The sequence below is a fragment of the Gopherus flavomarginatus genome, chromosome 6, assembly GCF_025201925.1.
Source record: "Gopherus flavomarginatus isolate rGopFla2 chromosome 6, rGopFla2.mat.asm, whole genome shotgun sequence".
NCBI classification, from domain to species: domain Eukaryota; kingdom Metazoa; phylum Chordata; order Testudines; family Testudinidae; genus Gopherus; species Gopherus flavomarginatus.
The window spans coordinates 96,613,404-96,627,645 of NC_066622.1; the positions used below are offsets into that span (position 1 = coordinate 96,613,404).

At 40.8% G+C, this 14,242-nt stretch overlaps 1 protein-coding gene across 1 annotated transcript in view; it reads left to right on the top strand.

Annotated features, from left to right (window-relative positions):
* The window catches only part of COL13A1 (collagen type XIII alpha 1 chain), a 104,817-nt gene that overhangs the window by 88,219 nt on the left and 2,356 nt on the right, over window positions 1-14,242 (top strand). Inside the window, exons 32-35 of the mRNA XM_050959472.1 lie at window positions 459-512; window positions 1,228-1,263; window positions 5,587-5,673; window positions 13,518-13,556. Coding sequence (XP_050815429.1) covers window positions 459-512; window positions 1,228-1,263; window positions 5,587-5,673; window positions 13,518-13,556 — 216 coding nt within the window. The remainder of the gene's footprint in view (window positions 1-458; window positions 513-1,227; window positions 1,264-5,586; window positions 5,674-13,517; window positions 13,557-14,242) is intronic.

The window sequence follows — 14,242 nt, forward strand, 5'->3', positions numbered from 1 at the left end:
CAGTAACTGCAGCTCCTTCCAGAAGTTGGGACTTGGCTCTTTGTGACTTTTAAGAATTTTATATTTTGGCTTTTTTCTGTACGGCAACTAGAGGCCTGGAAACGAGTGCCCTCTGCCTTCTTTTCAGAAGTGTTCATTTATCCATCTGTGCCCAGCCTGTTAATGGATATGTCTATACTTCAAGCTGGAAGTACGAATTACAACATGGGGAGACATACCCATGCTAGCTCTCATTGAGCTAGCCGCTAAAAGAAGAGTGTGGCCATGGTGGCGCAAGTAGCAAGAGGGGCTAGCCACCCCAAGCATTTACCCTCCAAGGTGCTATATACATACTTGGGCAGCTAGGACCTCCTTCTGCCCATACTACTGCAGCTACACTCTTGTGAGTTGAACTTCCAGATCAAAGTGTATTTTTACCCTGTACTGTATACAAAAAATCTCTTTTGTCTCTATTTTAGGGCAGTAAAGGTGACCCTGGAAATGCAGGACCAATGGGGCTAGCTGGGCTTCCTGTAAGTATTGGGGTCTCTAAATTCTCTGTCATCCACGAAGCTTTCACCTTCCAACTGCAGCATACTCTGCTGTAATGGGAGAAAATGTTCTCTCACTGACATATTAATGCCAAAGTGAAACTGAGGAATTTGTACAAATAACGGTAAATTAAAATCCTGGTTTTAATTTTCAAAGTAAGAGACTTTTCTCCCAGTCCCAGCGCTCTCAGTGATATTATTTAAATAATTCAATTACTTTAAAACAAATAATAGAAAAAGAATTATTCTAGTCAGCAGAACAATATAGAGAATCAAATATGTAGCAGTGTAGATCCTGAAATTACTGGGTAAAGTAAACCATGCTTAGACTATTCATATGTTATACTAAGGTGCTATTATTGAACATATCCATTCCAAGTGTTTACTTTTCTGAACTGAACACCAGCCTTCCAAAGTCTGACAAGACAGAACTGGGGCCTTGTTTTGGAATCCTAGTTATGCAAGTAGCCCTTCAATGGGACTATTCACATGATCAGGGTTTATTCATGTGCTTAGCAGGTGTAGGACTGGAGCTGTAGCTTTAGATGATCACAGACTATCTTCGCTTTAAAATAGAAATGAAGAGGTTAGTTTATTTGCTGAGGTTTTGTCTGAATAATTATTTTGGCTGAGTAAACAAAGAGACCAGTTTGGCTGACATAAAATCTTTTTTTTTCTTCTTACTGATCTATTTTAGGGTTTACAAGGCCCATCTGGTGACAAAGGAAACCGGGTAAGTCAGGAACCAAACTTCCTGCATTTGGTTACTAATGTCTTTATGTAGTGGTGGAATGGTTAAGTTCGGAATTACCTGGAAAAAACCAGATGAATTCCTACGTGTTAAACCCTTATAAAGCAATTTACAGATGTGTAATTTACAGTGTTTACATCATTCAAACACTAAAGCATACCTGCTGTATTTTCAGAAGCACTCAGTGGTGGCCTCTCTCTGTTCTCACTGAATGAGGCCAATGCCGAGTGCCTTTGAAAATCCTACCTTAACATGCTTAGTGAGATGTGCAGAGATGTAAACCAGACAATTCCCATTAGTGGTAATAACGGCGGTATAGCTAAATCTTGTTACATGGTACCCAAATTCCCCTTGATGCTGAAAAAGAATGTCAGCCACTTTATTGCAGCAAAATGTTTTCCAAAATGTCCAGAATTACTTCATTTTTTCAACCAAACATGGAAATCTAGAGAAGAAATTAAATATGACTATAATAAAGAACAGGATCATACAGTCTTAGACTCCTTACTCAGGCTTTGACTTGAATTGGTACAAGAACTGCAGAGCCAGGTCCTAAGAAAAGCAATAGATTATATTAATTGCTGACAATCTTTTTTACATCATGTGCCTGTGTTATAAAGAAAAACTATACCAAAGTGTACATATTTAAAAGATTTTTTTATATTAGGATTATTAGTGATCTGAATCCTTTGATGATAACAATAAAGAGATACACAGTTGAGAATAGCTTATTCACTTGATACATATAGATTCTCTTTATAAGGCTCTGATGCCATATGCAAGCACTTCAGAAATAGACTAAAACTGTGATGGAATATGTGCCAAAGCAGTAATTGTATGAGATGAATATATTTGCTGATAACATTGGGCGAGTGCTGTCTCTCCTTCCTTATCATCTGGAGTGCTCCTCTGATTCTATGTTGGACAGATTAACAATTTTGAAAAATGCACTGCCAGTCAGCATCTTAAACAAGGAGAGACTATTCCAAATTTCTTGAAATTCATGGCAGCTCCAAGGTGCTGCTACCTTTTAATCATTCCACTTCTGGTTTTGCTCTTTAACCTTCTCTTTATTTTATTAAGGGTTTTTTTCCTGAATAAGACATAAGCTTAACAGGATCTTTATTTAGACTTTTTCAGTTGGCTTTAAATCTGGATAATGTATTTAGAGAATGGGACTTTTGTTGGCTGCAGTAGGAATCAATTTGGGTTAATGTGGCTTCATTGTTCTCCCTCACATAAAAATAACTGACAAGTGAGAAGAACAGCAACTTCCATAGATGATGAGAGGGGAGTGTCACAGTCCCCTTGAAATAAATATTTGGCTAAAATGCAACAAATTTTTTGAAACAAAAAATGTTTGAGAAAACTGAGTTTGTAAATGGGCAAACACTGTAGCTTTTCAAGTCTGATCCAGCAAATATATATTTTATCACTAACAATTTAATGATGGACTCTTCCTCAGCCCACAGTCCTTTTAACAAATTATTAAGTGGGCCACTTATTAGAGTAACTGAGGAATTAAGAGTAAATTTTATTTTAAAAAATGTAAGCTTCCTGTAGCAAATGGCTTTGTCTGATGCCCCAGTCTAATTGACATTCTTACAAATACCTCACATGCTCCATTTCGCAGAAATCTGGAGACTTCTGTGTGCTTAAATTCATTGTCAGGCTACCAAATAGGGTCTCTCATTAGCCAAACTGTTTAGTCAGAAGGAGTTTGCTCTCCTTTCCCATAGCTCAGGGTTAAGCATAGGTGATGGTACTTTCATACCCATTTATGGGAGACATGCCGCAGTAATGCAATGACATGGACTTCTTCAGGCACGAATGTTTTTTATTTTGATCCTCTGAGATAGACTCTCTGACAGGAGACCTGGAACAGACAGCTTTAACAACTGAATTCAAACACAAGGCAGGTGTTTAATACATTTTCTTGCTGGAAAAGAAGCTGTTATTTAAAAATCTTTTTAATAGTAGGTACTATGGGCTATTAAGATTTATGCCCATACATTGTGATTAACACATTGAAAATAGGTTCTGAAGTGCCCACCCCATTCCCTGCCATAATTTGGCAAAAATCCCCTTCACAGGCCTTCCAGTTGCAAAAGACAGAACCCTGCCTTTTTATGCTGTGGATCTTTTCTGTGGAGCAGAGCCCTTTGTTCTTATGTCACTGTAGGATGTATAATAATAGCCTTCAAGATCCAGTGCAGTCATGAAAATAGTGTGCTATGTAACAACTGAAATGTTACTGGAACATGACAGCCTCGTGGAATACCCAACTGAAAAAGTATAAATGCTGAACATGTGCATTAAAGCTAAACTCTTCACATTTTTTTTATAATATCTATTTTTTCCTTCTCCTGTCTGTGTGTTCGTATGTATTCCTTGCTTCTACAGGTCCACCTTTGTCCCCTTTATCCCTTCCTCTTCTTCTGCCTTTTTTCCTGGGTCCTTCCTCCTCCCTCCACTACAACCCATTCCACGTTTTCTCCTGGATTATCCTCTCTGTTCCAGTGTTTGATCCTGGGTGATTTCTCCTAGTTACCTCTCCTATCCCATCCATTTCTTTTGTCAGCTTGTAATTTATTTTGTCTAAAACCTTTTACTTTTTTTTCTTTTTTAAATCTATACCTGTGCTGCCTGATTTTATTCCCTCTTCAGCCATCCCACTTCCATTGTATCCTCAGCAGCTTTGAAAAGTTCTGCTCTTTTTAAAATATAATATGAAGATATTTTGTATATATATTTTCTTGTAAATATTGAGGCCTATCCTGATGTTGACCTGCGCTTAGAATTTCTATTTAATTTAGTATGAGCTGAGGGTGAAATTTACCTTGTGCAGAGGGCCAGTGTGAGACCTGTTCACTATTTAAGATCCTCTTCTTTCCTGTTTTTACATAGGCTTTATGCTGGCCCTCTGCACAGGGATGAATTTCATTCTGTAGGTGTGATTCTTTTCTCACGGACCCCCAGTGTAAATCAAGAGTAACTTCACTGAAGTCAATGGAGTGACACTGACTTAAACCAATTTTATACCAGAGAAAACTCAGACCCTCTCTGCACAAAACAACAGCAATATCAGGCTAATTCATTTGTTAAAATTAAAGCTGTGACAGATAAAGACCTACCTTTGTTAATCAAGAAAGACAGAGATTTTTTTTTAAAAGGACAGCATTTAAACAAAGCAGTGGAAAATGCTTACGTAAAACATATGGTATTTTAAAAATAATTTAAGAGAATGCATTTTAAATTACTTATTATATTATTATAAACCAGAAATACTTTTGGGGGAAGGACAAGGAGAAGGATAAAGGAAAACAGGTGTAAAACTAATTAATTTGGTAATCAGGTCCAAGGATGTGACAAAACAGGAGAGCCAAACTTGGAATCAAGTGGCCAGTATCTTGTTCCTTGGGTCAGTAGAGCTCATGAGAGTCTAAGAAGTGACACACTTGGGCTCCTGAGCCAGGCTTAGGACCACTCAGTGTCCAAACATCTCCTAACCCAGGGCTGGGCAACCTTAGCCTGAGAAGGAGCCAGAATTTACCAATGTACATTGCCAAAGAGACATTGTAATACATCAGCAGCCCCCATCAGCTCCCTCTCCACTCCACCCCCCGCCGCTCCCAGTGACCGGCAGCCCTGCCAATCAGCACCTCTCCCTCCCTCCCCGCACCTCTTGATCAGCTGTTTCCTGGTGTGCAGGAGCCTGGGGGCGCGGGGAGGAGCGAGGGCACGGCAGGCTCAGGGGAGGGGACAGGAAGGGGTGGAGTGGAGGCAAGGCCTGTGACAGAGCCAGGGGTTGAGCAGTGCGCTCCCCCCAGCATATTAGAAAGTTGGCGCCTATAGCTCCAGCCCCAGAGTCGGTGCCTATACAAGGAGCCGCATATTAATTTCTGAAGAGCTGCATATGGCTCCAGAGTCACAGGTTGGCCACCCCTGTCCTAGCCAGTCTGCTGAGTGGTATTAGGTGTCACTCTCCTGGCTGGAGAAGTCCCCAGTGCAATCCCATCTACAAAGTTCAGGGGGCTGATGGTTCATTTAATGCAATGGAGGGGTCAGAATTCTTATCAGGACAATTGCTGAAGTGCAATACATGTAAATAAAAAATATCAATAAATCCACAAAAGGCTTTCCTATCAGAGCAACTTAACTGAAGGAATCTCCTTTTTTACAATATTTTTCTAGACATTTGTTTTATTTATTTTTTTTTAAAAACTATCTCTGACATTTATTTGAAATGGATGATCCTAAAGCTTTTGTGTATTTTTTTTTCTTGGACTAAACTATTATTTACAGGGGGAGAGGGGCAAGAAAGGCTCTAGAGGGCCTAAAGGGGATAAGGGAGACCAAGGAGCGCCTGGATTAGATGCACCCTGTCCATTGGTATGTTCTGTTTTATGAAATGTTTTATTTTAAGATTTGCTAATGAGGAAGAAAGAAGGAAAACTTAAAGTAAATGCTGGACATAAAGAGCACCTGCTATAACAAAAGTCACATTGCTTAAATAAGGTCCTGCACTGCTCCAACTGGAGTCTATGGCACAGCTGTTTTCTTCAGTGTGAGACAGGAACAGTTCCTTAAAGAGCAATTGGGCTATGGAGTAACTTTGGCTTTGGCCCTTTGCTTTCAGGAGCTCAAAAAGGAATGGGTGAAATGGCAGGAGGCTGAGAGCAAAAGGGTTTTACTATGAAAGGAGAACCTTGGAACTCCCACGCCTCCACTTGCGGGTTGCTGTTCTTTAGCAATGTTTAATATCATCACCCTTAAGGAGCGATGAAATCTAAAATGCCTTCTTTTTTGCCTCTGAGCAGTGTCCATCTGATGTGTTTGTAGGGGAGTCGCTCCTTGATAATGACACAGGGCACCCAGGTTAGGATACCCAGAGGGAAAACAAATTGGTGTGAAATCTGATGGGAGGTACAAAAAATGATCAAGATGGCCATGTCATTCAACATGACATTCACTTCATTGGAAGCCTCTTTACATTTAAAAAGTAGCAAGAATTAGCCAAATTATTTTCTAAAACACAAATGGAAAAACAATGCTATATGGCAGCAAGGATTATTTTATATATATCAGTCATACCCTTGCTATTAAGGAAGCTCTGTGTGTCTAAAATGTTATCACTGATCTTTTTAGTTCCCCCCCCCCCCAGGTATATTATTTGCTCAAGCTGAAGAGTCAGTTGCGTACCACAGTAATAAGTGCAGTGTACGTGCCCAGACAGATCCTGCACAGAAGTTATTCTCTTTTGTTTCAAAGTGGGGACAGCAACTGAAGATGATTTCTAAAAACAGAGATCCTCTTCCCACTCCTCCAACCAATAGAGTCCTCCCAGATTTAACAAAATCAGAAAAGCATCTTCAGACTCACACAGAATACAGAACCAGCAAGGCAACCTTTCCTATCGGTTATGTACTAGAGATTCAAAACACTGATTATTTATGAACTGGGTATGTAGCTTGAGTGCCCTTTGATTATACCAATGCGGGACTGGGCCTCTCCTCCCATGACATGGAGGGGATGGCATTGACTGGAATAATTATAGTGGTTGATTTCATGAACAGGGACTCCGAGGTTTTAAAGGCGAGAAGGGTGAGCCGGGGTTACCTGGGCTGGACGGGCTGGATGCCCCTTGCCCATTGGTATGGTGTTACCTTCCCTTTCCTGCATGCTTCTGTTTGCTTTTCGTTCTTGACTGTTATTTTATGATACCTCCAATTAGTGGCATGAACTGTAAACCTACAGCAATGGTGTCATCCTTACCAATCTCCATCCTACCTCCCCTCACCCAGCTTGCTTCACAGTATGACCCATAACACCCTTTGCAGTGAGTCACGGTTGCTACAGCCATCCCTTTGTAGTGCGGGGAGAAATGAAGCAGTAGTCGGGATGTTCTACCACATTAGAGTATTAACAGAGTATTGTTCATAACTGCTTCATTTCTTCTTGTAAGATTTCCTTCAGATCCTCTGCTGGACCAATGCTTCGAAAGCTGACCCTCCAACACCTCAACTCTCTGTTTGATCATTAGGAATGCTTAAATCCTCCATTAACTCCGCTGGCCAAGTGTGAATACTTGAAAGTAAAGTCTGACTCTCCTCCACACCACCTATGCACCGCCCACATTTCAAAACAACCTATCAGAATGCAGACATAACTCTCAAACAATCCCTGAGAAACATACCAGTACACTATTTCAAGCCATCAAGTTTCCAGTAACTAATTTCTAATTATAAGAGTGTTCTGAAAAAACTGAAGCACTCCACTCTTATGCCATGACTTAGCAAAAGACCTCACCTAAGTCATTTTTCAATCGCTCATGAGCAACATAAATGTCTGGGGGGAAATTATGGATTTTGCAGTGCATTCAGAATGTAAACGAATTTGGGCTCTAATGGAAGAATCTTTCAGAACTGAGGGACCTTCATGGAGAATCCCATGCCAGCAACTCCTTCTCTTTTGTGATAAGGGAGTGCCAGCTCAGACTCCTCTTCTGGCCTCAGCTCTGGCAGCAGGCCCAACATTTCTCCTTTCTGTTGTTCTTTAGTGTTTCAGAGAAAGTTACTCTTGACTTGAAGGCTGCCTAGTACATTTCCTGACATCCATCTTACTTGACTCTTAAAGAGATATTATCACTTTAATGCCTCTTCCTAAATACTGTCTCTAACCCAAATATGACAAAGCTGCTCTTGCCATCACACTAAAAAGCATCAGTTTATTCATTTACTCAAAAAAACAGCTCAAATGCAGAATCTGTTCCTTACGGTATGTCTGGGAGCATGGGTGAGGCTTATGATAGTGTAATGCCAACAGACCCTGGTTGTCAGCAGGCAGGATTGAACTGGGGACCTTTGGAGCTTAGTGTAGGAGCTTCTACTGCATGAGCTAAAAGCCAACCTCCTGTTAAACAGACTCATTAATCTCTCTCTAAGTGGTCTCAGTGCCACTAGATGGGACAGAACACTACACCCAGGAGGTGTGTGAGTTACAATAGCACCAATTGAGCTAGTGTATTGAAAATAGCAGTGTGGACACACAGGTAACAGCTCAGGCTAGCCACCTAAGTCCAAGCCACTGCCTGTGCCACAATGTCCACACTGCTATTTTTATCCTGCTAGTTCAAGCAGAGCTACTGAGAGTCTGTGGGGTCTAAGGATTTAACCTCCTAGTTTCCATTTCTAATTTGACCAGTCCGGGAACAGCTGTGACAGCATGGGTGGTACAAGCCCACCTCGGAGCCAGGGTATGGATTTGAGCAGCAAGCCGGTGTTGCCTTGGCTTTACTGCTGTTATTCAAGCTACCTAGACCAAAGCTAGCACAGCTACATATGCTTCAGTCACACCTTTAGTTGCAGGGTAGAAATACCCTTAGAACGTTAGCACCAAGTCCTACTCGGTGTTACACATGCACAACCACATTTGCCAAAAGTATGACCACAACCAGCTCATTTGACCTTCTTGGACCATAGACAACCAATGGAAAATTATGTTTAAAAAAAAAGGAGGGGGGACTTTACTGAGAAACAGTTGCTGCATCTGAACTGAGTTTTTCCTGAGTAGATAAATACAGTGGTTGCCATCAAAATCTTTACAGTTTTGCCTTTGCAAGTCGTTAACGTTACTGTTACTCCAAGTGTTCCCTGCAGTTTGCATTTCAATATTCTTTGCATAATGAATAATTGAATACTTCTGAAATAATAGCCATCTTTAAAGGCCAAACTATAAAGATTTTAATGGAAACTCCTATTCTGTGAACACTGGGTAAATAAACAAATACTGCCCTCATTCACACATGTGATCACAGAAGCTAAAAATGCAAAAGAACTGTTCAATCAACTAGTTCACCTCCTGCAACTGCAAGTCACTTCTATACTGAACATTCCTAAATTGCATAAAACACTCTGAGAGGATCTCTAGATAAAAGGATTCTTCCACTATGCAGGAAGACTAGTTTATCTTCTCTGGCACTACTCCTTCCAAGTGCAAATTGCACTGCAGAGCAGCAGCATAATGCATGTCTATCATGACTATTTTTGTTATGGGAGACACACCAGGAAATCTGGTGAAATGAAAATGCCAACAATATACAGTATTCTGGCATCCAAGCCTGTCTGAGACATTAAATAAGCATGTTTGTTGACGCAAAACTGTTAACACTTACCACTGTCTGGCATTCTGCTGACACAACTTACTTCCATGCAGGATCTGCACAAATGTATGGAGTCTGTGAACTAATGCAAAACTGAAATATGGGACTCTAATGACTCATTACTAATAAGCATGGCCCACCTCCCTCCCTCTGCAAACTAGCCTGCAACAAACACTTCCTTGTGACCTATCCTTCCTTTGATCCCTAAACCATAACTCTCTAGCTTCCTGTTCCTTTACACACCTAACTTTCTATTTCCTCCTGCAGTCCACTACACAATTCATTCCCCCCACCACCAGCCTACCAATGGGAATGTACTTCTTCCCCAGTAAAGGATCCATAATCATTTATTTCCACAGTCCTGCAGCCTAGGGGAGGGAGCATTGCTGGAAGGCTACATTAAGAGAAAAGGACTTTCTGTCATCACCCAGTGATATTTGATCCATCAAAGTTGCTTATCCGTGTACTTCAGTTAACTAGTTTCTCTCTCATTGTAACAATGTTCATTTTCTTCTCTTTGGTTTTTCTTTTCTTTTTTAAAAATGAGATGGTAAGCTGTGGAGATGTCTCCTACAATAGTTAAGAAGCTAAGAATAAACTAATTTGATTGAAGAAAATAGGTCCAATTCATCCTTTGTATAATTTCACTGACTGCAGTAGAGTTACATCAGGAGTGTATATCACCCAATAGCTCGACCTGTTACAGCAGCTGTAGACATCTTCTATAAGGATTTGATTGAACTGTCTAACTATCAATGGCCTAACTTGTTAGGTTAGGCTGTTTACCTCTTTATTAGCCCAGTAATTTCTCCCCATCATCCTCTATTACCTGTTCCACAAGGATGTTTAGTGCTGATCTGAGTAGAATTAATGATAACATTTCAGAAAAATTCATCTATCCGTTACCAAGGCAAAGGTCACCCTGTTTGTTTACTTTTAATATCCAAATCTTTACAGGATACAATTTTTTTTTCAAAATAGAAACACTAAACCTGCATAGGGATGTCTGATCCTGTGATCCTTTAGTGCAGGATCCTGCCAACTTCAAAAGGAATGCTGCACAAGAAAGGCTTGAAGGTTTGGGCCCTGTGAGAATACAGGCCTAATCCCATCCATTTTGTTGAGGCAAAATGCCTATTTGGCCAGCTATTCAGGATGCCACAAAGGGGTCATAAAGCTGTCTTAAAGGGGCAGCTAAAGATTTCTTCATGGTAGAGGAATCCTTATCTGGTGTGGAGCCAACTCTAGTACTCTACCTCCCAGACTCTCTCAGTGTAGGAACATGTTGAGACAGGAGGAATGTGACTGGAACAGTCTGCATTCCAGCAATCCCTACAAACATAATGGCTCCAAGTAAGCTATTTCCAGCCAGCACAATTAAGAGCATCCCTGAGGTTGCTCTAGGTTATCTCAGGGGTTGAATTGGCCCTGGCTGTACCCAGGATTAGGGGTAGGTAAGAAAGATAGATAGTGGAAAACAGCCCTTTTAAAGAAAAGTGCACCCATTTTCCTCAGTACAGGGCTCCAACTACCACCTGGTAGTAAGCATTTAAAATAATTAGGATTTTAATTAGGTTGAGCATGACAGCAGCCATCTTGATGAAAAGTGACAGCAGAAGTAAGGGAGCCTGATGTCAAAGACCAAATACATTTTCAACCAGATTTATAGATGTTATAGTTAACATTAAAACCAAACTTTTGCATTTAGATATGAAATATTTTGCTTCCTTATTAAACAGTTAAATTCCTATCGTGACAGTGAAATAAGCTTTCAAAACAGGGTGAAATCGGTTTTATAATCCATTCTCCCAAATCAGTGTCCTATGCCACCAGTATAGGAATTGAGCAAAATGGAGGCAGTAATGTCTTAATATATTCTCAGAGCCTCCATCTGGATGGCATTGATTCTGGACTTCATCCCAACTCTAAGGGATTAGCCAGACGCACCAGAAAAAACACTTTGCATCCATTTCAAACCAGCACTGAAAAGGCCTCAATCCCCACACTTCACTCCCCACAAAAAGCACAGCACAAACACTTTAAAAATAGGCCTATTGGGCCAAGATTATCTGTACAGTAACTCCTCACTTAATGTTGTAGTTATGTTCCTGAAAAGTGGGACTTTAAGTGAAGCCATGATAAGTGAATCCAATTTCCCCATAACCATTAATGTAAATGAGGGGGTTAGGTTCCAGGGAATTTTTTTTCACCAGACAAAAGACTATATTACACACACACACACACACACACACACACACACAGAGTATAAATTTTAAACAAACAATTTAATACTGGTACACAGTGATGATGATTGTGAAGCCTGGTTGAGGTGGAGGAGTCAGAGGGTGAGATATTTCCCAGGGAATTCCTTACTGCTAAATGATGAACTAGCAATTGGCTGAGCCCTCAATGGTTAACTGTCACACTCTACAAGGCAGCAGGAATGGAGGGAGGGGAGACAGCGACACACAACGTGTGTGAGAGAGAGAGATGCACATTTTCCCTTTAAGTGCGCTGACCCTACTCTTAAGTACACTGCCTTGTTAATTAGATTAGCTTGCTGAGACCGCAGCTACTGCCAGAAGCTCCCTCCATCTTGAGCCCTGGTGTGTCCCCCCTGCCCTATGGAAGATGGGGTAAGCAGGATGCAGGAGCAGGGGGGAGGAGGACAGCCTGACAGCCCCCCTCTTTCTCCCCTTTCCCTTCCCCCCACAGTGAACAGGAGTCTCAGGGAGCAGCTTCAAGGCAGAGGGCAGGAGCAACACATGGCAGTGGGGGGAGGGACAGCTGAACTGCTGACAATTGATCACCTGTTAAGGCAGCTGCCCACAGAGAACTTAGGGGAGCTGATAGGAGGCTGCCAGTCCACCTTGGTTCCAAGCCCCACCAGCTAGCTGCAACGGGCTGCTCTTCCTTCAAGCAGTGGACAAATCAGGTGGCTGCCAAATGACTTTAGAAGGGAGCATTGCACAACTTTAAACAAGCATATTCCCTAATTATCAGCAATGAAACAATGTTAACCTGGCCAACTTTAAGTGAGGAGTTACTGCATCTGTCCTGTTATTATGGTTAATAAAATTTATATTATGGTAGTGACCAAACATCCCATCCTAGTATGCCCAAACACAGATAAAGAGGCAGTCCCCACTATGAACACCTTGCAATCTAGAACCTTCAAAATTGTTTAAAGCACCAACTTATATCCTGAACTGGTGTTCTAACAAATCTGTGACTGCCACACCTTTTTCTTTGTGCCCTATATGCTGTATAGAGTTTGCCAGTGCCCCATTTGTATTTCCTTTCTTGCTATTGAAGAATATCTACAAATAGAATAAAAGTGTCAAGCAGTGCAACACAGAGATTTCTGATGTCTCAGCAGATTTGACACAAGGGATTTCTTGATATTTAGAAATAAGGACCATACAGCCAAGACATAAGAAAGCGTAACTCCTAATGAATTTTGCTCAAGTGGACAAAGTGACCATTCCTCACTCAATGCTAAAGCCAGCCCAGATAAATTAAATGAAAATATTTTCTAGACATTCCTGCAAGTCCAAATGTTAGTGCAGTGGTTGGGATCCCCTTTGCTGTTTGTTGTCAGGAATGGCACGTAACCTCTGAATTATGACATGGAGTCACGTATGACAACATAACCAGCCAGTTCGTGTCTCCTACTGCCAACATCCTGATATGTTTTACTCCTGAATTGGAGCTTTTATATTTCCCTCTTCAAGGAAAGCAGAGCCCAACACATTTTCTCAGCAGAACTAGAGCATAAATGCGTAACCCTGCAGCCTAATACCCATCAACAGGAAGCCTGTGTGTGTTCTCTGCACAACACAGACAAATTTCCCTCTTGAATCTCTGGTTTCGGCTTGAACCCTAACCAGGTCTTTCAGCGAGAAATGTGGGTAACCCAAAACAGAAAGGGGGAAATTATATACATTAGGACCTTCATCCCAGCCCAACTCAGACTTAAATTGTTTGTTGCAGCTATAGTAGTTAACCCTTTCCTTCCTTCCTTCCAGCTCTGTCTCCTGATCCTAAACTGTGTTTGTTTCCTTCTTTGTTGTAGGGGGAAGATGGCTTGCCAGTTCAGGGCTGCTGGAATAAGGTAAAATAATCTTGGAACTTCTGTGACTGTGCTGAATTAAAGGTGTTGATGCGTTTTGCAGATGCTTTTCTATGAGTCTTTCTAATGACAAAACAGATGTGTAAAGCATGCAGTGGATTTTCAGTGCCAGTGCTCATGACAAGCAAGGACCAAAACTGTCCATTTGATTTATCCAATAATACACAAATAAAATAGGTTAAAAATGGTGGAATTGTATTGGCAACCCTGGATATTCCAGGCTTTAAAAATATCTTATAGTTGCACCGAATCAAAACTCATTAGCTGTGTTATATTTCTACATATCATTATTAGTAAATCATACTTTTTATCCATAGATCTCAAAGTACTTTGCAAAGATGGGTAAGCACTATTATCCCCATTTGGGGGAAACTGAGGCACATAAAAAGCCAACATTTTCAAAGTAGAGTGCTTAATATTAAGCACCTGAATCCATTTTAGGCACCCAAATAAAGGTAATTGATCTGATTTTCAGAAGTTCTAAACCCCTGCAGATCTAGTAGACTTAAAATGAGTTAATCTGGAGTTACTGGTGTAAATAGATAAGAGTTTGAAACAGAAATCTCTTAAATGTGGTTAGGTTGTTGTTTTAAATTGTTATTACAGCCAATCCAGCATGCTAAGATAAAAATCAAGACAAATAAACTAAAGCTCCAAATTTCCTTCCA